The following is a 25,827-nucleotide window of genomic DNA, read 5'->3' as shown; positions in this document are numbered from 1 at the left end:
TCTGCAGAGAGCAACTTCCCACCATGTCGCAGAGCGCGCATAGAAAGCTGTGTGCTCCATTTCCATGTTCTGACAAACACATCCTCAGATCATGGCTGGACTTGTTCGGCAAAACTCAGTGATGGGAAACAAACAAACAAACAAAGAAACACAAACAAACGTGAAGCTTTGTGAAAACGTGTAGCTTCCTCATATAGTCAGGCATCTGTTCTCCTTCATAATCAATACTGAACTCAGAACTACACAACTTCAAAACCAATCTGGCTTGGGTGGCTGGGAGCTCCTCAAAGTCTCAGTTTCCTGTACAAGTGTATTTTTGTTTTTTTAAATCAGGAAGTGTCTGTTTTTTGCTGTTTTTATGCAGCAGTGGTAACAAGGTGATTTGGAATCCGCTCTTGACTCGAGATAGTATTTATTTATTTATTTTGCTCTTTCATCGGATCAATATGTTGCGTTGCCTATTTTATTCTTAGATTTACTGACAGTTCTCAGGAAAGCAAATTCAAAGGGAAGACACAAGCAGATTGGTTTTTATCTCAAAGCCCTGGCAGAAGGAATCCTTAGAAATTCACAAAGGACCAGAGTTTCCCAGGCCCTCCCTGCTGACAGATGGCTTCGTTTGGAGGGTTTGTCTTTGGGTGCAGCTGAGTTAGGGATGGTCAAGGTCTCCTCCTCCATCAGCCACAGGGGTAACCTTGGGCTCATGAACATGTCTGCATTCCCTGGACCATTAACTAATGATCAATTTACCATCTACTCTAGGCAAGAAACAGTGACTACCAATTGTTACTTCTCCGTAGTTTCTGAGAAAATTGGTGCCAGAGTGGGAAGAAACACTTGTAAAACGCAAAATTAAAAAAAAATTTACGTTTAATTTTGTATGTGTGGGGAGGGGTGTGCTCAGGACTGCAGGTGCCGAGGTGGCTGGCAGGTGTCAGATTCCCTGCAGCCGGAGTGACGGGCCATTGTGATCTGCCTGATGTGGGTTCTCGGAACAGCACTTAGGTCCTAACTGCTGACCATCCATCTCACTGGTCCCATCAGATTCTTGCTTTAAGATATCAGCCCCTCTCTCAGGAATTTTTGCTCTGGCTGCTCAGCTTCCTAAGAAAAGAGAAAGCCCGAAAGATTCCCAAGGCTTATTTTTCTTGTTTTGTCGGTAAAGTCTCTCCATCTTGTGATTCCAGGTGTTTGTCAGAGAATAGAAGAGTCTATGATCATGTAAGCCAGAACGAAAGCATGGGGCATCCAAATGAGTGTCTGGAAGGGGGTGAGCTGAGGACCTCCCTCTTCCGTAAGACCTGCTCACTCCTGGCCATCCACACTACAGCTCAGTGCTACAAAGGCAGAGGGTGTGCCCCTGTCTGTACACAAAATGAGTTTCAGAGATTTGGGTGTTCGGGATATTTTGTTTTCCCATGTGAAGGTAGGAGGGGCATTGGTTCCGAAAATGCTTTACTGAAATAGATAGAAGCATCATGGCTAGAGGTGTGTATATCTTTTGGGACATATATTTATATATTACTTCATCTACATGTATATGTCTCTGTAAAATGTCTTGTTTTGCAATTTCAGTTTGTCAGAACTGTAGAAGTGGCTGTGGTTATGTAAGGCAGAACTCAAGCACAGGGCATCCAAATGTCTCTTGCACAAAGAGGGGGACTGAGTGGTACTTCTCTATAATAATCTGTCCCTGATTTGGCTTCTCCTGAAATTGGATGCAAAATCATTGTCATAAAATATATTTGTTGAACCAAAGAGAAGCAACCTCCATTTGACTTAAGAATGTCACTGGGTCTTCTTCGTTCAGTCATTGTTTACAAAACAACACCATTTCACCTAGTATGGCTATAGCTTATGGGCGCACCCAGAAACAAAAAGACAAAACCAGATTTATGGCCAACATGAGATATTTTCTGGATACACACGCAACAATGAAAACATTTTGAAAATTAACGGGCACCCACAGGTATAAATACACTGTCGAAAGCATTTAACGCTCTTTAACATAGCCAAGTCCCCTGAGCTTGAAGCAGCATTAAATTCTCCTTTGCCAGTGGCAAAAAGAAGCCGTCAAGCACAGCACTGAAAAATTGGTACCGTTTCCTGGCCAGTAAGCAACAGAACCAAGGGCTGAATATTTTATGGGTTTTATTTATTTATTTTTGTTCTCATGCTGTTTTTCTCCCCCATCTCTTTTTCTGTCCTGTTCTTGCCTGCCCAGGACTGATCGTGGTGACACTGGCCGTGTGCTGGATGCCAAATCAGGTGCGGCGGATCATGGCTGCAGCCAAACCCAAGGATGAATGGACCAAGCCGTACTTCAGGGCCTACATGATCCTTCTCCCCTTCTCCAACACCTTCTTCTACCTCAGCTCCGTGGTCAACCCTCTCCTCTACAACGTGTCCTCTCAGCAGTTCCGGAAGGTGTTCTGGCAGGTGCTCTGCTGCCGGCTGACCCTGCAGCACGCCAACCAGGAGAAACGCCTGCGTGCCCACTTCAGCTCCGCCAAGGCCAGCACCAGCTCAGCCCGCAGCCCCCTCATCTTCCTAGCCTCCCGGCGGAACGCTTCCTCCCGGAGAAGCTCTTCCTCCCGGAGAACTAACAAGGTCTTCTTAAGCACTTTTCAGACCGAGGCCAGGCCCGGAGAGGCTAAGCTCCAGCCCTTGAGTCCTGAGTCACCACAGACTGACTCAGAGACCAAACCAGCTGATGCCACCACAGAAAATGGTTTACAGGAGCAAGAAGTGTGAATGTCAAGTTCAGAAGCCTTGAGCAGAAACTGGTTCTTCCCTCCCACAAAAGCGAAGTCACCTTCACACAGCAGTCCCCCAATAGACTGTGACTCCTAGCAGGGACAGAATGGAAGCTCGAGGCTTTGGGAAGGGCAGATGCATATCTCAATGACTTCTAAGGGCTGATTCTTCCAGGCTGGCCTTGGCGGTGGCTACACGGATTGGGACGGGAAGATCTGGGCTTTCCGCGCTATGCTTTTTCTTCAACTACACACGGAAATTCAGACTGGATTGCTTCAGAGCTTACAAAGTGTTTGTGCATGGCAATCTTGCGTTACTTGAAAGGGAACAAAAAGACCCCTTTGTCTACCCAGAATAAAAGGACACCCAGAAGAGACTCAGGGAGGTGAGAGTGCGGGCCAGACAGATGATGCAGCAGGGGCTGGCGTCTCCTTTAGCTTCAGCAGTGTGCCAGGCAGAGGGCTAAGCTGAAGAGCAGGGCGGTGGTGAGAAGCCCTGGCCTGACGGCCGAGGCGGAGCTGCCTCTTTTCTTGGGCCTCGGCCCGTTGCAGAGAGGAGTGTTGCAGCAGCTGATACACACGGAGTTCAATTTCCCAGGGGAGCAGAAGGACTGGTACCCAGCCGAGGCGATGAGACAGGCTGCTGACGATGCACACGACTTCCGGTACATGATCCCTGCAACACAGGCCCGGAGAAGTGGGGTTAGCATGTGCGGCCCGTGGTCCAGCCATTACTCTGAGCCCAGATCTGAGTGCATAGTTTTTCCTTAACTCTTCCCACAGAAAGGGTTCTTGTCCCCTGAGCTAGGAGATGGCTCGGGGTGTAAGAACTCTCAGGTTTGCACTGTCCTGGGAGTCCTTTTGGGTGACTGCATGGAGGTCACACAGAATCTACGGTGAATGTGACAGACACCGTTTCACTTTGGACAAAATTGTTCTGACAGCTATTTTAGTTGCTGTATCCATGAATAAAGAGCCATTAAAATCAAAGTCTCTCTCTGTCTCTGTCTGTCTGTCTGTCTCTGTTTCTGTCTCTCGCTCTCTGTGTGTATGTGTGTATGTGCAATGTATGTGTATGTGTGCGGGCAGTATCCTCAGACTCCAGCAAAGGCCATTGGATTCCCCTGGAGCTGGAGTTACGGGTGGTTGTGAGCTGCCTTATAGAGGTGTTGGGAGCTAAATTCAAGACTTCCATAAGAGCAGTGTATGTATACTCTATAACCATCTCTCCCGCCCCCACACCCAGCTTTTTCTATATGGGTTCTGGGCATCAGACTCAGGTCCTCATGCTTCATGGCAAGTGTTTTTACTGACCAAGTCACCATCCCAATGACAAGGCCTATTTTTAGATTAGCTCCTACGTTATACTAGACGACAAGGTTTTTCTTTCATTTGTTATTGTTCAAACCATCTGTCTCATGCTAGGACCACATACCACACATCCAGATGTTATCTCTGTTATTACCTAGTAAGTGGCCAGAGAGAGAGATGGCTCTCAACCATGAGTTTATTAAATCCTAGAATTCTCTGAATACAGAACATTTCAAAGGGAGTACTCCCGGTCTCTATCGTAGGGACCCCGATTTTAGGGGTACACTGCGTTTAAAGAGCAGGCAGAGGCACTGACAGTGTATCCAGGAAGCAGTTTGCCCTCAGGACAAGTTGGCATCAAAGAGTTGGTTGGGGGTGGGGTGGGGGGCTGGGAGACGGCTCAGCGGGCAAAGTGTTTGCCCTGCAACCATGAGGACCAGAGTTAAGATTCTCCAGAGCACACGTAAAAGAGCCAGGGATGGTAACACAGGCTTATCATCCCAGTGCTGGGAGATAGAGACGGGGAGATCCCTGGAGCTTACTGCCCAGCTGGCCTATCCTAATCCAGGCTCAGAGAGAGACGCCGACTTAAAGACTAATATGGAGAGGTAGTTGAGGAAGACATTTGATATTGAGCTCCGGCTTCCCCACACGCAAGCACACATGTGCATGTGTACCCATCACACAGACAAAGAAGCTCTCTGGAAAGACTACAGAGCTCACCTCAAGGAGTGCAAGCGTCTTATCCAATCCCAGAGGAGCTGTCAAAGTAGGGCATCCCTGATGATTATAGGATTTTTTTTTTTTTTTTTAAAGCTGAGGGTTCACTACAGTTAAGCAACCCTCATAATGATAACAAGGCTAGGGATGTGTCACTGTTGACAGATGCCTCAGCAGGCATGAAGCCCTGGACTCCACCTAGCACTGCATACACTGGCTGCAGTGGTACACATTTGTAACCCTAGCACTTGGGTGGCGGAGGCATGGGGATCAGGGGGTCCAGTCATCCTCAGCTCTGTTGTGAGTTTGATACCACCCGGGGCTACATAAGCCCTTGTCTCAAAGTATTAACAGTTTTAACAGCTGAGCATGTAAGGGCCTTCCCGGAAGTCAGACACTGTGCAGATGGCTACCGTGTGCCAGCTCGGTTAGTTCCGTTTCTGAAGTTTAGATATAGTGTGCCCTGGAAAGTCCTGTGTAGAAAAAGCTTGGTCCCCAGCATGGTGCTGCGGGGAGGTGGGGTTCAGGAGGAGGTCTCAGGTCACAGCATGTATGTTCTTAAAGGGGACAGTGGCACTCTAGTTTCTCTCTCTCTCTCTCTCTCTCTCTCTCTCTCTCTCTCTCTCTCTCTCTCTTTCTCTCTCTCTTGCTCTCTCTCTGTCTCTGACTCTGTCTCTCTCTCTTGGCTATGGATGAGGGGCCCTACTTCTTCACATGCATCTACGGTAATATGTTGTATCACCACAGGTCTCTGACCATGGATTGAGCTTCCAGCCCCGTGCTCAGCCCCCCTCTCCCGTGTGTGTGTGTGTGTGTGTGTGTGTGTGTGTGTGTGTACATGTGGAGACCAGAGATCAACCTCAGATATTGTTTCCCAGGAACCACCCATCTTGCCCGAAGAATTATAAGCATGTACCACCACATATGGATTTGTTTAAAGTATGTGTCCTGGGCATCAAATTCAGGCCCTTTGGTGCTTGCATAATGTGCACTTTGCTGCCTGAGAGATCTCCGCAGCCCCCACCCCCAAACTGAACCAATACAAGCCTTTCTTCTCCCCACATTGATTCTTTCAAGCATTTTGCTCCAGTGATGAGAAGCATGGCTGACTAGCACGGCTGAAAGCATTAGGAGGAAGGCCCCCATGACGGTGTGCAGATCTGGAGCCTGAGGGCTGCTTACTGAGGCCTAGTAGCTTGCCTGGGTCCCATCATCAGACTCTGCTGTCATCTGCAATAGAACACATTATGGCGGCAAGTGTAGTCTGAATGAGAAATACCCTCCTGACGCTCGTGTGTTTGAAGCCTTGGTCTCTAGATAGCGGCCCTGTTTGGAAAGGTTAGAGAGCCTTCCGAAGGTGGAGGCTGGAGGAAGTGGATCACTGGGAATCAGCCTTGAGGTTGGATCATCTGATCTCACCTCTTGTCTGCAGGTGGACTGTGGCCAGCTGTACTACACTCTTGCTATCTCCATGCCTTCTCCCCGACGAGAGACTGTATCCTTCTTAGGCTTCAGCGGTAACCAGCCTAGTGTCCCAGCACAGCTATGAATATGGCCCGACACATTTGTGGATGACAGCGTCATATCACAATGTCATGGACACTCCTACCTGTGACAAAGTGAACCTTTCCTTCGGTTGCTTTTTGTTAGGTATCCATCTGGCCACAGCAATGAGCATAATAACTAATTCAATAGCCAACTAAGCCTGGAGATGGATGAGTTTGCAAGATGTGTTGACTTGGACAATGAGCTTTGGTGTGTGTGTGTCTGTGAACCTTTTCTATAAACAAATGGCTTTGATTTGGGATGGATAAAGATGAAATGATGACACCAGACTCAGAAGCCAGGGTCTCAAGTCTGCATGGTGCTTTTTGCCACTGAGTGATATAATGTCCTCCATCAGAAGCCAGGGACCTTTACCCAGCAATTGCCTGCAGGTGTCTGGGCAAATGTGGTTTTGGTTTGCACCCCTCCTCCAGGAGAATTGGCGGTTTGGGTGTGCGGTGTAGAAATAGTAAGGATTCAAACTGCCTGAAACTCTCAAAGGGCGGTTAAGAAGTACTTTCAGCTTTCTCTAAAGCATGCAATTTCATGTTACTTTTTTTCTGTAACTGCATGTTTGTAGGGATTGATTTTCTAGCACTGGTCAGCCGTCCTGGAAGTCAGCTCCTCTGGAGATACAGGGAGAGTGTAGGAATGCTCCTATGTAGGAGGCATTTTTTCAGTTCCCAGGCATTCTCTAAAATGTTTCCATTCACTCTGCCTGTTAGAAAATTAAGTTTTACACGATATATTCCTAACCTTGATTTTATTTTTATTTTATATTTTAACTTTTTTTCTGTCTATTACATCCTGACTGCATTTTCCCCTCCCTCCTCTCCTCCTAGCTCCCACCCCCACCTCCCCTCTCCCCCAGATCCACTCCTCCTCCATTCCCCTTCAGAAAAGAGCAGGCCCCCCCCAGGGATATCCACCAAACATGGCATTACAATATGACTAGCCACATACCTTCATATCAAAGCTGGATGAGGCAACCCAGTAGGAGGAGAAGGGTCCCAAAAGCAGGCAAAAGAGTCAGAGACAGCCCCTGCTCCCTTTGTTAGGAGTCCCACAAGAACACCAAGCTACTTAGCCATAACATATATGCAGATGACCTAGGTCAGACCCATGCAGGCTCCCTGATTGTTGGTTCAGTCTCTGTGAGCCCCTATGTGCCTGGTTAGTTGATTCTATGGGCCATATTCTGTGCCAACCTCCACTTTAAAAGTGCTGTCATTCACCAATCCAGCTACTTAAAGGGAAAAAAAGCTCATCCTTGTTGAATGATGTAACTAGGCAAATGATGTCTCTGTGTGGCACACACACACAATGACGTTACATCACTTGGGCTGACAGGGGTCCCCTAAGAACCATAGAGCATCTAACAAAAATCTCAGCACCAGGCATTAGGAACCTTCTTTTGAGTTGTTGGTCAAGGGAACCCAAGAGGCTTCCAAAACAGCGTAGGCTATTACTGTTGCCCTTGCTTGTCTCCCTGAGGTTGAAGATGAATCTCTGTTGTTGAAGACACCACCTACTTCAAACACAGGACTCAGGAGAGTCTAGCCAGAGCTAGCCTGAAAGTCTCCTTCCTAATGACTAACTTTCATAGTAGAAGGTGCTATGCAAACTCCCTAAAGAGAAAAGCAACTAACAGACCTATTCAGCTGTAAAGTCTGTGAACCACAATGGCTGGTGTGGCAAGGTAGTCCTAAAGGTGCAGTAGTGGCACTCATATCTTGGCAGTAACCAACAACTACCTAGGGTTAGTGAGGTCATGGGTCCTAGAGGCAACCTTGGACTGCGGCTTTACTAGGACAGCATAACTCCTAACTGCATCCTTAATACTTAGTCTTAGAATCACAGGTAAGTGTGGCTCTCATCCCTCACCAAAGAAACTTCTCTTTGCAGCAGACAGAGATGATCCAGAAAACCACAACCTGCCAAAATACAGAGAGCAGTTGATCATGGGGTGCCCAGCTTGAACAGAGAGTGTTCTTCTGGGAAGAGAGGTTAGAAAGATTGTAAGAGCTAGAGGGCCAGAAAGTTTACTGTGAGATCGATCACATCTCCCAGAACAGACAGGGAAGCTGTCCCTGTGATAATGCAATGGATGGCCGCCTTGAACAGGACCCGAACAATGACAATAGCAATAGACAAGCTAATGTGGAAAAGAGAAGTCTCATAGAGCCTCACCCACAAAGAGCTATAGGCAACTAATGACTGCCAAGAGAGGAGAATTAGTCTTCAGGGATGAGTCCCCTAATTGGTTATCCAATACTAATGTGACCAGCTGTGAAAATGTGGAGCTCAATCTCAGTGGACTAAATGGACTAAGCAAGTTATATCAATGTGTGTGTATGTGTGTGTGTGTGTGTGTGTGTGTGTAGAAATAATAATCAGAGAAAAAGAGAATAAAAGTTTGAGAGGGAACCCAGGGGTGAGCATGGGAGGGGCTAGATGGAAAAGGCAAAAGACACGGGAGGGGTTCGAAGGAAGAATGGGAAATGGAAAAATGATGTAATGATATTTTAATAAAAAGATTTTTAAAATCCTAAACATATGAGGTGTGTCTCAAAAATAAAAAGTAAAAAGAAAAACAGTAAACTTCCAAAGGAGGGAGGCAACCAACAGTCCTGCCCATCTGTGACACCCATGAACCACATCGGGGACCAGCATGGCACGGTAACTCTGAAGGTCCAGTAGGGGCAAGCACACCGTGGTGGCAGCCAGTGGCTCTCTTGTTGGATGGAAGACTCACTCAACAAAAGAGAGACTACGCCTGGTACCGAAAACCTAGTCAACTAGTCAGTGCTGGTGAAGTCATTGTTGGAGGAGAGTCTCTAACTACTAATTTACTAAACCAGCCTAATCCTTACAAATGATCTGTAAGCATTAGTCCTGATACACACAGATACGTGCAGTCTTCACCTCTCACCAAGGAAACTTCTTTTTGCAACAGAAACCACTGCATAAAACCACAACCAATCAAAACACACAGTTGTGGAGTCCAGTCCCCTCTGTATGCATGTACAGAACCCTCCCACAGCTAAGGCGGAAAGATTGTAAGAGCCAGAGGACCAGAGAATTTACTGTAAAGTTGAGTCTCCTAATAATATCAAAAGCTGTACCCATAAATTCTCACCAACATGACTGTTCAAACATGAGCTGAGCAAGGAAGATATCAATGCCAAACTGGACAGAGAAAAGTCCATGAGGCCTCAGCCTTACACAAAGGGCTGTTGGCAGCTGCAGCTGAGGAAAGCTGGGGAGGGGAGAGGCTGGGGCGAGCACACCAACAGGTTGTACAGCGACAAAGGTCAGTCTGGAAAGCATATATATGGGTGGGTAGCGTTATAGGAACTGAAGGGGTTAGATTAGGTTTTTTGTTTTGTTTTGTTTTGTTTTGTTTGTTTTTTGGTTTTTCAAGACAGGGTTTCTTTATGCAGAATTGGCAGCCTTTCCTGGATCTCGCTCTGTAGACCAAGCTGGCCTCGAACTCACAGAGATCTGCCTGCCTCTGCCTCCCGAGTGCTGGGATTAAAGGCGTGCTCCACCACTGCCTGGCCAAGATTTAGGTTGTGTGTGTGTGTGTGTGTGTGTGTGTGTGTGTGTGTGTGTGTGTGTGTATGCATATGTGATTGTGTATGGAATGTATGTATATGCATATATGCATGCAATAATAATTAGTGAAAAAGAGGCCGTGAATTTGAAGGAGAGAAGGGAGGGGTTTGTGGGAGGTTATGGAGGGAAGAAAAGGGAGAAATGTAATTAAATATAAACTCAAAAAAATTTTAATTTTGAAGTATTATTTAAAGCAAAAAGGGGTGGCTGGGAAGTGGGTACCATGCTTGCATGCAAGGATGAGGACGGGCTTAACTCTCACACCCACATACAAGCCAGATGCCGCAGCAGAACACATCTGGAACCCCAGAGCTGGGGGTGCTGAGTGGAGGGAGGCAGAGCCCTGGAACTCAACAGCCATACAATCTGGCCCAGTCAGTGTACCCCATGCCCAATGAGAGGCCCCATCTAAAAAACAGAGAAAAAGACAAAAAATAAAATAAAAAGAAGGTAGAGAGCCACTGAGGAACATGCCTGGCATCATGATCCTCTGACCTCCACACACGTATACACATTCGTGTACGTGTACCTGCATTCACACATGTATATACACATGAATATAAGCAAACACTACACACACACACAGACACACACACAAATAACTATAATGATTAAATTTCCTTAATGTATAAAATGGTCCAAGCACTTAGTAAGGAATAAATAAGTAGTTCTTTGTCTGAAAAGTGGAGCTGGTGGATGACAGACAGTTCACAGGCGAGACAAGAAGGCCTGGGCACACGTGCTGTGGTACTCATCCTCCCCACCACGAAGAGATGTGCAAATTAAAACTTCAGTGAGCTACAAGTCCTGCTTAGCACGTGGGCAGAGTTCACAGGGCTGATTAGCGCCGGTTTCCTGGGCTCTGCGAGCAGGTTCTCCTCACTGCACTGGTTCAGAGGGCAGACAGGTGTAAATGCCATGAATACAGGGCGGCAGCAGCCATCAACACCAGGAACACGGCGCACACTCCTTGACCCCGTGATTCCACTTGATGAACCTGTCTGCCATCTGCAGACACGCAAACTGTCCATACCTGAGGTCAGTCATCAAGGGGTGACTCAAGTAGCGAGGGTGGACAACTGCTCTGTCTGTCACCAGGGAGCTGCCAAGCAGCCTGCGTCTTATCAGCAGAGAGAGAATTCTCCCAGGCATTAAATGAGGAAATGGCTGAGAGACATTTTGTTGTAAAGTGAAATAGAGTCGGACACTTCCTTCCTTGCTCCTAGCTTTTCTTTTTCTTCTCCTTTTTAAGATTTAACGAAGGAACGTTGGCTTCTTTCTGTTTCCCAGTTTCCTCTCTGCGGCTGTGATAAAACACTAACCAAAAGCAGCTTGGGGGAGGGCAGGGTTTATCTGGCGTATGTGTCCAGATCATAATCCATTATTGAAGGAAGTCAGGGCAGAAGTTCAAGGCAGGAACCTGGAGACAGGAGCTGAAGCAGAGGCCATGGGGGAGCGCTGCTTCCTGGCCTTCTCTCCATGGCTTGCTCAGCTTGGTTCTTCATGTGACCTGGGACCACTTGTGTAGGGGTGGCACCACCCACAGTGGGCTGGCTGGGCCTTCCCACATCTATCCTTCATCAAGAAAACGAACCATGGACATGCCTACAGGCCAGTCTGATAGGGGCATTTTCTTACTTGAGACTCCTTCTTTTCAGATGACTCTAGCTTGTGTCGGGGTGACAAAACACCCGGTCAGCACATCCTATAGTACAGATATGTTTGAAGAACTTTACAACGCTAGCTCATTTATGTAATCCTTGTAATGACCTCAGTACAATTTTCTCAGACATGGAAGCTGACACAAGCATCAGTGAAGTCATTTATACAGGTGACATGTGGTCGAGCTGGGATTTGAACCCAGGAAACGTGATTTACAAACTATACTCTTAACCATTCTACATACTGCCTACCATGTTCACATGTGCGTATTTGGGGGGCTGTGGAGAGAATGAAGCTTACATATAGATACACATCATTTTACAAGCATAAAATCTCTCTGGAAGAATACACAGCAAAGAGGTAATATTAGCCGTCTCTGAGGAGAGATGCTGCGTAGTCACAGGGGTAGAAAAACAAATGAGACCCTTCTTTGTAACCATTTGCAATCAAAAGGGAAGAGAATGAAGTACCGTTCTGAAATGACCTTTGAAAATAACAGCCCCAATGAGCAATTTTTATCAAATAGCTTCCCCCTTTCAGTGCCGCGACAACCACGCTCTTCCTACATGTCGGCTGGGGGCTCCTGGGAGTGAGCATATCCTCAAAACAGCAAAGCAGCCACAAGAAGGAGGTGCCACAAAGCCCAAGATTTGGGGTCACAAGGCAGGGGATTTGTGGCTGTTTTTCCTTTAATCCAGTCCCCATAAGCTTAAGTCTGAGCCTGAAGGGGAAGGGCAAGAATAAAACCAGAAAGCTTTCATGAATGTCTGGTTGGAGCATAAATCAGTACATGTGCTGAGGGATCTGTACGCTTTTCAAGATTTTGTTTTTAAGACTGTGTGAATGTGTCCATATGTGTGGGTATGTGCACACGAGTGCAGGTACCTCAGAGGCCACCAGATCCCCTGAAGCTGGAGTGACAGGCAGTTATGACCCACCCTAGGTGGGTGCTGGAAACTGAACTTGGGTCCTCTGCAAGAGCAGAGTGCATTCTTAACCACTGACCCACCTTTCCAGCCCCTGAAGGATCTATACTATGTGTACGTATTTTGTGTGTTACTACAGGTGGAACCCAGGGTTTTGTGCATGCTAAGCACACGCTCAGCCACTAAGCTAAAGCTCCAGCCCTATAATAACCCAAAAGATGCAATTTCAACAGTCATACTGAACATTTATACTAGGAAACAAAAGCATCTTTACATCCTTAATGGGAAAAAGGTACATTTATACTACAGGACATTAAACGGCTTTTGGAAGGAAGTCACGGTGCCCTATGCTGCTCTAGAATGCTCTCAGTGAGGGCAAAAGTGAAGTTACAGAATGACATGTAAGTGCCCTGTTTATATAAGAAAAACACAAAACAGCACAATACTTGCTTTAACTGTGTCTGCAGAGGGATGTGTCTACAAACTTGTGTGTGAGAGTTTGTATGTCTAAGTGAAAATCAGAGCAAGATGACTAGAAAGGTACACATTTACACTAGATTATCCCATGGTTCCATGAATGGTTTGTGTGTGTGTGTGTGTGTGTGTGTGTGTGTGTGTGTGTAGATGTGTGTGCACATGTCGAAGTCAGAAGTGCATGTTGGGTCTCTACCATCACCCTCAACCTTATTTTGGTGATAGGGTCTCTCACTGAGCCTACAGCTTTTCAACTTGCCTAGCCTGGCTGGCCAGCCAGCTCCAGGGAGCATCCTGATTCCACCGCCCAGTGATGAGATCACAGGGTCCTGAGGATCTGACGCAAGGTCCTCCTGCTTCCACAACTAGTGATTTCCTGGCCATGCTCTCTCTCCAGCCCTGTTTGTGATACATGAGTGCTTTACGGAGGGAATATATTCACTGATAGATTGCATCTGTAAGTTGCAAATGAACAGAATTGAGAAATACGAATCCCGTGAGCCACTTCTCTGCAGCCTGGGACTCACTGCACGCAGTAGTAACACAGGGCAACTGGGTGTCAAATTGGTCCATACCACGGAAGCCAGCATACAGCCCAGCCTCCCAGATGGGCTTCCTTGCATCAGCATTCAGGTTTGGCGAAGGGTGGCATGGTTTGGCACGACTTTGGCAGCCCTATGGGTGGAGTCTGAGCTGCGGTCTGCCCCAGGTGGACTCCTCTCAACATGTGCAGATGGCTGGGAGGCCCAGCAACCCACTACCCATGAGAGGAGAAGAAAGTAACAGGCAAGACCAGCAGACAAACAACTTCTAAAGACGTGAATGGCTGAGAGGTGCCCCTTGGCCCTCCACTGCATAGCTTTTTTCTTATAATACATGTTTTACCAATGAACCTACCGAGAGAATGGAAAACCCAATAATTAAAACAGAGCCCAGCACACACTGCCTCAAAAGTATTTGTCAAATGGATAAATGAGGGCCTGAGGAGATCGCTCAGCAGACAAATGCTTGTCATGTCAATATGAAGACCTGAGTTCTGTCTTCAGAACCCGTCTTAAAAAAAGCCAGGTGGCTGGCACACATTTGTAATCCCAGTATGTGGGGGGCAGAGACATGACAACCTTGAGCCTACTCACCAAGTTCGAGGTCAATGAGAGTGTCTCTCTCTCTCTCTCTCTCTCTCTCTCTCTCTCTCTCTCTCTCACACACACACACACACACACACACAGATACACACAGACACATACCCGAACAAACACCTCTGTACACACACACACACACACACACATATTTACCCACAGACATATACTACACACACACCTGCACACACATATACCCTCATACAGATACACACACACATACACACACACACATATGAATGAATGAGTGAACAACGGGAGGAAAGGAGGGCAGTGAGCGTGGGGGGGGGAGTGAGAGTGTGTGTGTGTGTGTGTGCAGTGATCCCACTACAGTGAGTGTTTGTCTGTAAAGTGCTTTCAGAACTTCATTTCCAGGCCTGTGCCGTCTCAGTAGCTGAGGTTCCAGCTAAGGCAGATCTCCAGGCCATGGCTGACACAGGCAGAGTATGAAACCCTAATCTCGGTGAGAGACATTCAGGCTTAGCCAGAGCTGCTCCTGTGCTCTACCTCACAGGGACACAGAGATGTGTCCTGTGACTTTCTGGTAGCTTCTCATGGGTGGGATTTGCAGACCGGAAGCTTTGCTGAACACACCGCCCACGATTGCTAAATCAATCAAGATGGCATGCATTTAAAACTTTAATCCTCTTTAAGTCTTTGGAGAGGTGCTGTCCTCCCGGGGACTCGTGGATTTAGTTGGGTGGCTATGCATGCTGGCTTCACAATTGCTACAAATAGATCTCCTGGAGGAAGTCATTCCTATTCATCTGCCTTATTAAGCTGTGCATGCTGGGGCATGGCCAAGGAGTGAAGGAGAGGGAAGCCAGACATTGACGTCGCTTCTCAGGGGATCCATTCCACTACAGCAATGGCACCCGATTCCGGGGGTGCAGGGAATCAGAATATGGAGATCAATGCTCCCAGGAGTTGTGCTGAACAGGAAGACTGTGGAAGTGAAGAGACAGGGCTGGAGAAACACACAGTGGTTAAGAGAACTGACCGCTCTTCCAGGGGGACAGAACCCAGGCAACTCACAACCACCTGTAACTCCAGCTCCAACAGTGATGCGGGGGAGGGCTAGAGAGAAAGCCTAGTCAGCAAAAGATTTGCTTTGCAGTTCTGAGGACCTGAGTTCAATACACAAACGCCTTGTTGAAAAATAAAAAAAGATGGGTATGGTAGCACAGGCCTTCTATCCCAGTGTTGGGGAGGCAGACTAAGGAGGACTTTCGTTCGGAGGCAGGGAGTTAACTCCCTGGCCAGCCAGCCTACCTTTCTTCTTGAGTTCCAGGCCAGTGAGAGACGATGCCTCCAAAAAAAAAAAAAAAAAAAAAAAAAAAAAAAGTGGTGGATGGTACCTCAGGAATGATACCAAAAAAGTCTGACAAAGTCTGTCTTTTGTCTTCCACATGTGCATGGTACACACACACACACACACACACACACACACACACACACACTACAGTGGTCGGCACAAAGTGGGTGTTTGCTGTTGCTGCTTTAGTTATTACTGTCCACATCTGTCTACAGGAATGTTCTGTTCATGCCCTCAGTACACACAAGCAGGTACACTATACCCCACAGCACGCATCACAGAGCGGACATGGACTTCCACAATCTTTGACCGACTCACCCGACATCTAAAATGATCTCCTCTTCCCCCTCACTCCCAACACTCTCTCCCCACCCCTCCTGGACTGTACCGGGCCACATCTCGGCCTGCGCATAAGCTATACATTCGGATGGGGTGAGGGAAGACCAGAGGCAAACCAGAGAGGGTCCAGAAGGAAGGAGAGAGGAAGAAGTTTCAGAAGCGGAGGTGGATGCCGGATGGCCTTTGTCTCCTCTGCAGCAAGCCCTCTCCCAGGCATCACGCTTGCTTTACAAGGCTGAATTATTGATTACACGTGGGGCAGAAGAAAGATGGTGTTTTCTCTTTGTTGGAGTTCAGCTCTTTCTGCCAGCTCCTAGCACAGCTGGGTCACTGTAGCTTTAGCCGACAGAATAAGAAACATCTGCAACAGCCGAGCTGGAAGCAGGCCAACCCGAAAGTGGTCTCCACTCTGGGAGTTCACATTACCCTGAGTTGGACTGCGGATCGCAGGCCGGCATTTTGGTCTAGAAGCCTGCCGCAAGTTGACCGGGCTAGAAGCAGGTAGATAAGAAACCGTTTTATAGAACTGATCACAGGTGGGTGCTATCACTCTGCCCTAGGCCTGCCTTCTCTGAAGATGCTTCACTAGACTTGTTAGTGGGTTTAGCACAGCCTGTGGGAGACAGGTAGCCCGAGAAAGCAAGGCATGTAGCCCAACACAACATTGTAAACTTACTTAAAACCTTAAGATATTTTATTCCTCCCCCACCAACTGATAACTTGATCGCACAGTTCTCCAGTATGAACTTTGAAGATGACAACAGTCTCATCGCAATGCCATGTAAAATAAATGTTTGTGTACTCATCTATTCTCTGGGCTGTGGGGTGGACAGCCCCGTAAGAGCTTTATTAAGAGGCTGGCCTGAAGGCACGCCCACTCCCCAGGTATGAACCATGCCAAGACTCCACCCGGGGAGAAGTAAGCTCTGAGGGTGGCAGTTTTCAGACAGGAGTGTGGACTCGGCTGTTCTTCTTCAAATACACACATTCCCAGAACCACCCAGGCTGATCCCATACAGGTGGTCAAATCACTGCTCTGAGGAGGAAGAGAGCATGCACAGACTTTAAATGTAATTTTTAATTCTTCCAAAGAGAAGCCTTTTGGATAATTCATTATGCACACAACCTGGCTGGCTGGGCTCTGAGGTTGGATGGGAGAAGCTCCCGAATGGACATGCAGCAGAGCCTCAGCCATGGAATGAGGTCCACGCGGTCCCCTGTTCCTCGCTTTTCCCAGGCTGTCTTCTCTATCACCATCTTTTTCTTGCTGCCCCATTGGCACGACTGCCCTGCCCCATAGGTCTATTGGAGGACAGGCTCTCCCAAGCCCTTCAGAGACCTCACCTGTTGAGCAGACACATCATCTATCTCAAAGGGGAGGTAGCCAGGAAAACAGGCCATCCACACAGGCGACTGTGTCAATGATTATTTGGACCACTGACCACTAAGAAAATGTGATAGTTAGCCTTAATAATGACTGGGACACACCCCAGCGTCACCTGGAAAGAGAGCCTTAATGAAGGATTGTCTAGATTGGGCTGCCTCGTGGCATGTCTATGGGGGACATCATTCCTTAGGTGGGTGGGTTCCTGAACTGTGTGAATATGGAGAAAAACAGAGCTGAACACAAGCGAGCAAGCCTGTGTGCATTCATCCCTCTCTGCGCTTGCCTATGGATGTGATGTGACCAGCTGTCTCAGGCTCCCATCACTGTGATGCCCCCACAGAATGGGACATACCGTGGAATTGTGAGCTCAAATAAACCCTTTCTCCCTAAGCTGCTTTTTGTCGGGGCTTTTTTTTAAATCCCGGAACTAGAAGTAAACCAGAAATAGGTGGTGTTTTCTTCTCTTTGCCCCTTTAATGCCCCTTTAATGGCTTATTCACATCTACCCTGCCTATTGCAGGAGCTGGCACACTTTTCTAGGAAGGCATAGGTGATTAAAAAAAAAATCTATCTCAGCTACCCAGTTCTGATATTGCACCACAGAAGCAGCCAGTCAGACACAATTTGTGGATGGCGGGGCTTGGTGTCTTGTGACAAAAATTTATTAGCACAAACGGGCTGCATTCATCCGCTTGGACTCTCATAACAAAACATCAGTCTGTGGCTTACACAGCAGAAATGTATGCCCTAGTTGTGGAGGCTAGCAGTTCAAGATCAAGACACGGGGGGACTATTTTCTCTGGAAGGCTTTCTCTGCTGCGTTTAAGAGAGCCACACCGACTTGGTGTTCTCATGCGGTCTTTCATAGGGCACGAATCCCATTGAGCCAGTGGGCCATTCTCATGATTTCTGTGTTCTATTTGCTTTGCGAAGGACTCCTTTCTGAATATCATCACGCTGAAGACCAAGATTGTGACGTGTGAATTTAAAGGAAGACACAGACTCTGTCCATAACACAGAGAGTGGATGTGACGTCAGTCGATGGAAGGACACAGATAATCCACATCAGATAGAATGGAATTTATCCTGGTAACTGTGGTCTACACATGTCTCTTCTGTTCTGTCAAATTCCTATCACCTTTCAAACCCTATTGCTTCTACCAAGCTATCTGAGCAATGCCATCAACAGGCTGAGGCATTTGCTTTAGAATGAATACCAAAAAGGGTCTCACTGGGGTCCTCATGGGCTATTCTGTCAAAGGGCTTGGCTAGTTTTACAGGGCTGTAGAATCTTCTGGACGTCTTTTTAAATGTTTTCCCTCTAAACCACTTCAACAGAGAGCCTGCTTTTCAGGACAAATTCAATCCCTGCTGTTGGCTCAGAATCCTCAGGAGAAGTAACGGGGGCTACCGAAGGCAGAGAAGGAAAAGGGCAGACAGAGTTACAGCAGACCCCTGCAGGCTGTTCCCAGTGTGTGCCGGATGAATGCAACCTCACGTGTTACCAGTGTTCTACTTAAAGTCAAAAGTCTGCACGAAAACCTTAGTGGATCCTCAACTGGACGTTTTCCATCAATGCACTGGTCTTGTCCTTGTCCTTGTCCACCCTCCTGTCATGGTCCTTCTTTTGGCATCCCCATCATGAACCAGAAAGCACATCATTTCAGCACGAAGGCTGTAAAACAGCGACAGCGTGCTCTTGTTTCCTGTAACAACCTCGCATCTTGAGGCAGCGTCTCGTGTATACTGTGCCAGCCTCAAACTCACTATGTAGCTAAGGATAACCTTGAACTCCCAACTTTCCTGCCTCCACCTCCTGAGATCTGGGATTACAGGCTTTTGCCACCATGCTATGTCTATGTGGAGCTAGGGATGAAATCCAAGGCTTCCTGCATGCCAGGTGAGCACTCTACCAAGGAGCCAATGCCTAGACCGACCATCCCCATTTAACCGTGCTGGCTCCAGAGTGCCAGGCTCCAGTGTTGTCTCCCAGGAAGCAAAGGAGTCTTTAAAAGTACATCATAAAAGCTGATGTGGTGGCTATCTCCTCCTCTGGGCATAAGTGGAATTTTTCAGATATGAATTTTTTTTTAAAGAATTTATGGTTTTTTGAGTCATCTTAAAATACCATTTTTTGACAACGGGAAGAAGAGAATTAATGGTTTCTTTTCTTCCAGTGAACATTATTTTCAAATGAATCTATACTATTCAAGCGATAATTTGGTAGTTGAATTATTATGTCACTATAATAGTTAATATTGCCAACTTGACAAGTTCTGGGATCAAGTTGAAGAGCCAAGCCTCTGGGCATGTCTACAAGAGATGATCTAGATTAGGTTAATTTAGGTGGGCAGCACCATCTCACATGCTGGAGTTCCAGGGCTGAATAAGAAGGAGGAAGCAAGCTGAGCACCAGCATTCACCTTTTCCTGCTTCCTGGCTGTGCCTGCCATGTGACCAGCTGCTTCCCACTCCTGCTGTGATGGACTGACTCTACCCTTGAAATATGAGCTAAATAAGCCCTTTCCTCTATAGGTTGCCCTTGGTAGGAAGTTTGTCACAGCAGTGAGGAAGGTGACCAATAGAGTAGCTTACTAAGAAAGCAGTTTTGGTTGTATTAGTACTTTCTCTGATACATTATGTCCTGACACATCAAAAGGAACAACCATCCATCAGTAGTTTCTGGCAAGGTCAATGAGTCATTGGTTATAAAGCAAGCAGTGATAGTTTTGATAATGAACTAAAATTGGTGTGGTGTGTGTGTGTGTGTGTGTGTGTGTGTGTGTGTGTGTGTGTAAGATGTGTGTGCCTATTCATACACATGTAGAGGGGCCAAAGGAGGACATAGAGTGTCCTGCTCTATCACTTTATGCCCTATTTCTTTGAGATAGGGTTTCTCACAGAACCTGGTCCTCAGTGCCTTTCAGCTAAGCTGGGGACGAGCAAGCCCCAGCAATCCTCCTGTCCCTGACTTGTGCTGGACCAGAGGTGTGCTTATGGCTACTCAGCTTTTTTATGTGGGTGCTGGAATGGTTTCTGGTTTTTGACAGAACCTGGGTCCCCATGGACGCACAGTAAGTACTCTTATGCAGTGAGTCAGTCTGCTAACAGTTTTTATCAGTGAAAATAAGCTAGATCAAATTCCTAACAGGGCTTGGAGGCACAAAGGAACAGGGTCTTTCATGAGATTCTCTCATCAAGTGTTGGGGCTTCTAGAAGGTTTGATGCATCTCTTTTAGCCTCTACTTCTCCATCTCCGGAAGGGAGTTGAGAAATGGGAAAGACATGTTTCATGTTAATTCTGAGAAAACTGCTTACTCAACACAAAGAATGTAGATTTTAAGAGACCAGCAAAGTTGGACTAGAATTCTCCTTCAGCTACTTCCATGAATAATATGCTTTATTTCTTAAAAACCTCAGTGTACCTCTTCACAATTTGAAACACATATGAAGTCAAGATGCATCTTTTATCCAGTGGCATATTGCAGTGTTGGTCAACCAGGTGGTGGCCATGACCTACAGTTAATTGAGTGAAGACACAGCAGCAGAGTTAGAGAAATCATTGCCAGCTACACGTTGGAGAAGAGGATTAATATCTTAACTGTATAAAGAATCGAACAAGCTAGTAAGTAGCCTAATGGAATAGACAAAAAAAAATCCTCAAAAGATGAAGCACAAATGACCAATAAATATGAAAAATATTCAACATCTCTAGCCATCAGAGAAATGAAAATAAAAATGACATCAAGATTCTATCTCATCCCAGTAGGAATTACAGTCCTTAAGAAAACTAAGAAATGCTGGTGAGGATATGGACCAAAGGGAACCCCTATTCACTGCTGGAGGGAATTTAAAGTAGTCTAGCCACTGTGGATGTCAACATGGAGAGTCTTCAAAAAGTGAAAAAATAGATCTCTTGTACAACCCAGCTAAACCACTACTGATGGTCTACCTGAAGGGCTTCAAGTCCAGGTATCTGCTCTCTAGTTTGTTTGTTTGTTTTTTTAATTCATCATTACTGTTCACAAGAGCTAAGCTATTGAACCAACTTAGGTGTCCAACAAGAGAGGAATAGTAAAGAAATGTGGTTTATAATACATAATGAGATTTTGCTCAGATGTAAGAAAGAATAAAGTTGTCATGTCATTTGCAGAAAAGTGATACAAGTGGAGATACTCATACTAATTGAGTTGTCTTATGTGTTGTCTCATTTATGCGTGCACTCTACTCATTACAGATCTATATGTATATACACACACACAGATGGCAAGGAAGTAGAGAAGAAACTGGTTAGGAGAATGAAGGAGACTAGTGGGTGGAGGAGAGGAAGGAGGAGAAAGAGGACATCAGAGTATGGGACAAAGATGTTCACACTTAATAAAATGAAGTAAAAAGTGAGAAGGTAGTGTTTAAATTTTTTACATTTATTTGTGTGTGTGTGTGTGTGTGTGTGTGTGTGTGTGTGTGTGTGTGCAACATGCCACAGTCCTCAAGTGGAGGTCAGAGGACAGCTTGTGGAAGTTCTTCTACCCTTCCACCATGAGGATCCTGTGTCTCAAACTCGGGTCCTCATGCTTGGTGGTGAGAACTTTCACCTGCTGACGAAGAAGCAGCTGCTTCCTTGTCTCGAGGGCTATTTGCTCATTTTTATTTACATAGAAACAGTTAACAAGGAGAAGTATGAGGGGCCTGGGGAGAGAAAATTTAACATGAACCTGGAATATCTTGTCCTTCATAACAAGGATATGTTCAAAATACAGGGTAGTAAGCCATGATGGGAATCTGTTGAAAGGTCATGGGAACCAACCTTCCAGTGAGTGCCCAAAGCCAGAGGCAGTATGAACAAGAAAACAAACAACAGTTGTTTTGGATTACAGCCTTCAGCACACAGTAAATCCCCACAAGTCCGTCCCATATAAATAAATAATTGAAAATGCAAACATTTGGAGGACAGGACTCAGCTCTTCCTCAAGGAAGGATTCCAATCAATACGTGTAAAAGGAAGGGCCTGGGGGGAGGGCTTAGTCAGTAAAGTGCCTGCCACATAACCAGGAGGGCAGGTTGATCTCCAGGTGAAAAACAAATAGTGTCTGTAATTCTAGAACTGAGGAGCCAAGACAAGAGGATCCTGGAGCTTGCTGGCCAATTAGCCTAGGCTAGCGAATAAGCTCCAGTTTCAGTGACAGACTCTGTTTCAAAGAACAGGGCAGGGAATATCAAGAAAGACTGCCAACATTGACCTCTGACCTCCCCATATGCATGCACGTGTGCACACACACTCACAGGAATATGTACAGACATATCACAAACACACATAAACCCATATGCAAAACATACACAGAGACATGCAAAAGGATTGAGAGAAAGAGAAACGAAGATTGGAGAACCATAGTAGAAATTGACATCAAGATTGTTTAGTCAAGTCTGAGGAGAAATGGGATATTTGCATAGTTTTAAATGATCTCCCTCAACAGGGGCTGGAGAGATGGCCGGGTGAACAAGAGCACTTGCTGTTCTTGCAGCAAATAAGAGTTTAGGTAGCTTACAAACCACCTATAACTCTTCCTCTAGGGGATCGGATGCCTTCTAGCCTCCAAGGGCACCTGAATGCAGGCGTGCATAAACACACACACATACAGATACACACAAACACATAAATAAAAATATAAGTAAAATCTAAAGAAAAAGATTCTCTTCGAACTATTTATTAATTGCAGGTAGAAAACACAAACCTCATGATGCAGAAACCCCAGCAGGCTGCACTTGAATTAAGCAAAGTTAATGTCACCAATAAATAATAAGACATACTGACAGCATGCTCCCTTTGGTGGGGGGCACAGAAGGGAACCTTCCTTCTGAGTATTCCTGTCAAAAGTGAAAAAAACATCATCCCAGTCATGGTTGGGCAATAGACAAAGCCAACCTGTTGGGCATGAAGAGTCACCTGATCACTTCTTCAGAGCATCGAGATTAGTAAAGACAAGAAGGATGAAGAGCTGTGAGAGGCCAGACAAGAGGAAGGAGACATGGCAAAGAAAGGCAACATGGGACCGTAGAATGGAAAAAAGAAGTGAATGGGGACCCTGCACGAGAAGTTTAGTCCTCTTGTTATCTATGACCCAGTGTGGAGTTCTTGGTTTTGATCATTGTATTATTTACTTTTCTCACAGCTGTGTCAAAACATCCAACAAAGGCAACTCCAGGGAGGATTTATTTGAGCTCACAGTTTGAGGGCACAGTCCATCTGTGGGGAAATCAAGGAAGCAGGTGGGGGGGGCAATGCTCATACTACATCCATAGACAAGTAGCAAAGAGAATGCTGGTTTCTCCTTGTTATTTGCACCAGGACCACAAACCATGGGCTAATGTCACCCACATTTAGGGTACGTCTTCTCCCTTCAATGAACTCAGCATAGAAACTCCCCCAGAGGCATGCCTAGAGGCTTGTCTCCTAGCTGAGTCTGGATCCTGTCAAATTGACAGTCCATATCAACCATGGCAGTCGTTGAACTATTATGTAAGTGACTGACACGAGCAGAGGCCTGGGAAAAGGTGCGCAGAAATGGTCCTGTCATGCAGCTTTGCAAGTCTGCAGGTTTGCAGACGAAGTCTGTTGTTTTCAAGGTCATTGACATGGGTGGGAGAGACTGTCAAACACACTCTTCATTGTCCATAATGGAGAGAGAGAGACAGAGACAGAGACAGACAGACAGACAGACAGAGATGGAGACAGAAAGAGAAAGACAGAGAGACAGATACACAGAGAGACAGAGACAGACACAGAGACAGAAACAGAAAGACAGAGAGACAGAAACAGAAAGACAGAGAGAGACAGAAACAGAAAGACAGAGAGAGACAGACAGACAGACAGACAGACAGAGACAGAGGGAGACACAGAGAGAACATAGCTGACAGTCACACTCCGAAGCTATGACCTGAAGGTTTGGGGGCTCCTAGACTGTGTGGTGCTGGGAATATTACAGTCCTACCTGGGGGATCGTTTCTCCCACACTCCGTGTTTCCTTGCAGATGAAGGGAACTCTATGCCTGTAATTCTTCGCATCCCACATTTTATTCTTCCGCAGAGACAGAGCGACATGTAACATTGACATATCTGGGAAGGACGTACTGTACACGTGCTGTCTTCCCATATGCCTCCCTTCTTGGGAGTCAGTCGCTTACAGAAAACAGGTAGTCTACACTGTACCTCTGTCAAGAAACTCACTAGTCTGTGACTGGGAAACCAGCTAATTGGAAGATGCTAATTTGAAAGCACATCTAATTCTCACCCCAAAGCTATTCCTTCCATCCCAGTTCTTCTAAAACAAGAGATGTGTTCAGTTTCAACCATCTTGTCCCTCCTTTTAATTCTCAGTTACTTCTGAACTCAGGTGAGGAGGAGCTGACAACTGAACTCTCTTTAGAGTCCACTAGATTCCACTACATCCCAGAATGTACAGCGACCCAGGAATGACTTCTGGAGCCACGGTTCTCTAGGTGGTTGGCAAACATTATCAAAACTCATCTTCCATTCCAAATAGCCTCTGGACTTAGAGCCTCACAAACACAGACATTTAGTACTGCTTTTGCTAGGTACGTCAAACATCTTCCATCTCCGCTGGGACTGAAAATTCTTTAGCCCCCTACCTCGAAAGATACGACTTTGGGTCATCCAGAAAGACTTGGGCACAGTTCCATCACAAGCTGCACGCTACAAGCACGCTTTTAAAAGTTATTTCTCTGGGCTGAGGAGATGGCTCCACAGGCAGTGCATGAGGACTTGAGTTCAATCCCCCGGCACCCATGTATAAAAGCAGGTTTTGGTGGCGCACATTGAAAGTCCCTGTGCTGGGAGGATGGAGACAAGCCGAACAGCCAACCCGGACAAATTGGTGTAGGTCAATGAAAGAAACCTCTGTGTCAGAAACCAAGGGGGCTGGAACCTGAGGAATGATACCCAAGGCAGTGGCTTCTATACGCTCAAGTCCTCTGATGTGCAAACACACACACACACACACACACACACACACACACACACACCAAGAGGAAAGGGGAGGAAGGGATGGAGTGAGGGAGAGGGAGAGAGAGAGAGAGAGAGAGAGAGAGAGAGAGAGAGAGAGAGAGAGAGAGAGAATTAAAAGAGAGGCACAAAAACCTTGCATGCTCTCCACGTACGGGCCACCACACATGTCTCTTTTCCCAGCACCGACCCTGTCTCTGCTCCCCCTGCTGCTGCAATGGGAAACGCCTAAGCAGAGTCCTCCGACAGTCCATGGCGCCTCCCCACTTCCTTTGCAATTCAATTTGAAGTCCAACTTCTGTGGTAAACCGCCTGTCTGTGAACGCCTGTCTGAGGGTGAGACTAATCTTTCTCCACTTGAAAAATAACCAACACTTACAGCACCATAGTTATGATCATATCACAATAAATATTCTATGCAGGACCAGGAACAGCTCCTTCAAGAAAAATGTGTGGAGACGGGTAATTGGAATGAACTATGTGTGTTTTCGCTGAGCCTTGGACGCAATAGCCAGAACAAAGATCTTCCATCCATTCCCAAGCACGTATTATTATTTTTTTTCCTCTTTAAAGAACACCATGTAAGGATTTTTGACATCCTCTGCATCATAATAG

General features: G+C 46.4%; 2 protein-coding genes across 5 annotated transcripts in view; one reads left to right on the top strand and one right to left on the bottom strand.

Annotated features, from left to right (window-relative positions):
- Gpr39 (G protein-coupled receptor 39) overlaps positions 1-2,778 on the top strand; it is a 202,257-nt gene extending 199,479 nt beyond the window's left edge. The window contains exon 2 of the mRNA XM_028874918.2: positions 2,225-2,778. Coding sequence (XP_028730751.2) covers positions 2,225-2,754 — 530 coding nt within the window. The 3' untranslated portion in view covers positions 2,755-2,778. The remainder of the gene's footprint in view (positions 1-2,224) is intronic.
- Positions 2,135-25,827, bottom strand: part of Lypd1 (LY6/PLAUR domain containing 1) — a 43,329-nt gene continuing 19,636 nt past the window's right edge. For 2 of the 4 annotated variants that reach the window (XM_028874922.2, XM_028874920.2), the window contains one exon: positions 2,938-3,432. In XM_028874922.2, the coding sequence (XP_028730755.1) occupies positions 3,197-3,432 (236 nt within the window). In that variant the 3' untranslated portion in view covers positions 2,938-3,196. Of the gene's footprint in view, positions 3,433-25,827 lie in introns of all 4 variants that reach the window. The other 2 variants (XM_037211470.1, XM_028874921.2) reach the window with 2 other exon arrangements.

Source organism: Peromyscus leucopus, chromosome 15, assembly GCF_004664715.2.
Source record: "Peromyscus leucopus breed LL Stock chromosome 15, UCI_PerLeu_2.1, whole genome shotgun sequence".
In the NCBI taxonomy this organism is placed as follows: Eukaryota; Metazoa; Chordata; class Mammalia; order Rodentia; family Cricetidae; genus Peromyscus; species Peromyscus leucopus.
Note: the sequence above shows the minus strand (reverse complement) of the source record. Positions and strands in the feature narration are given on the sequence as shown.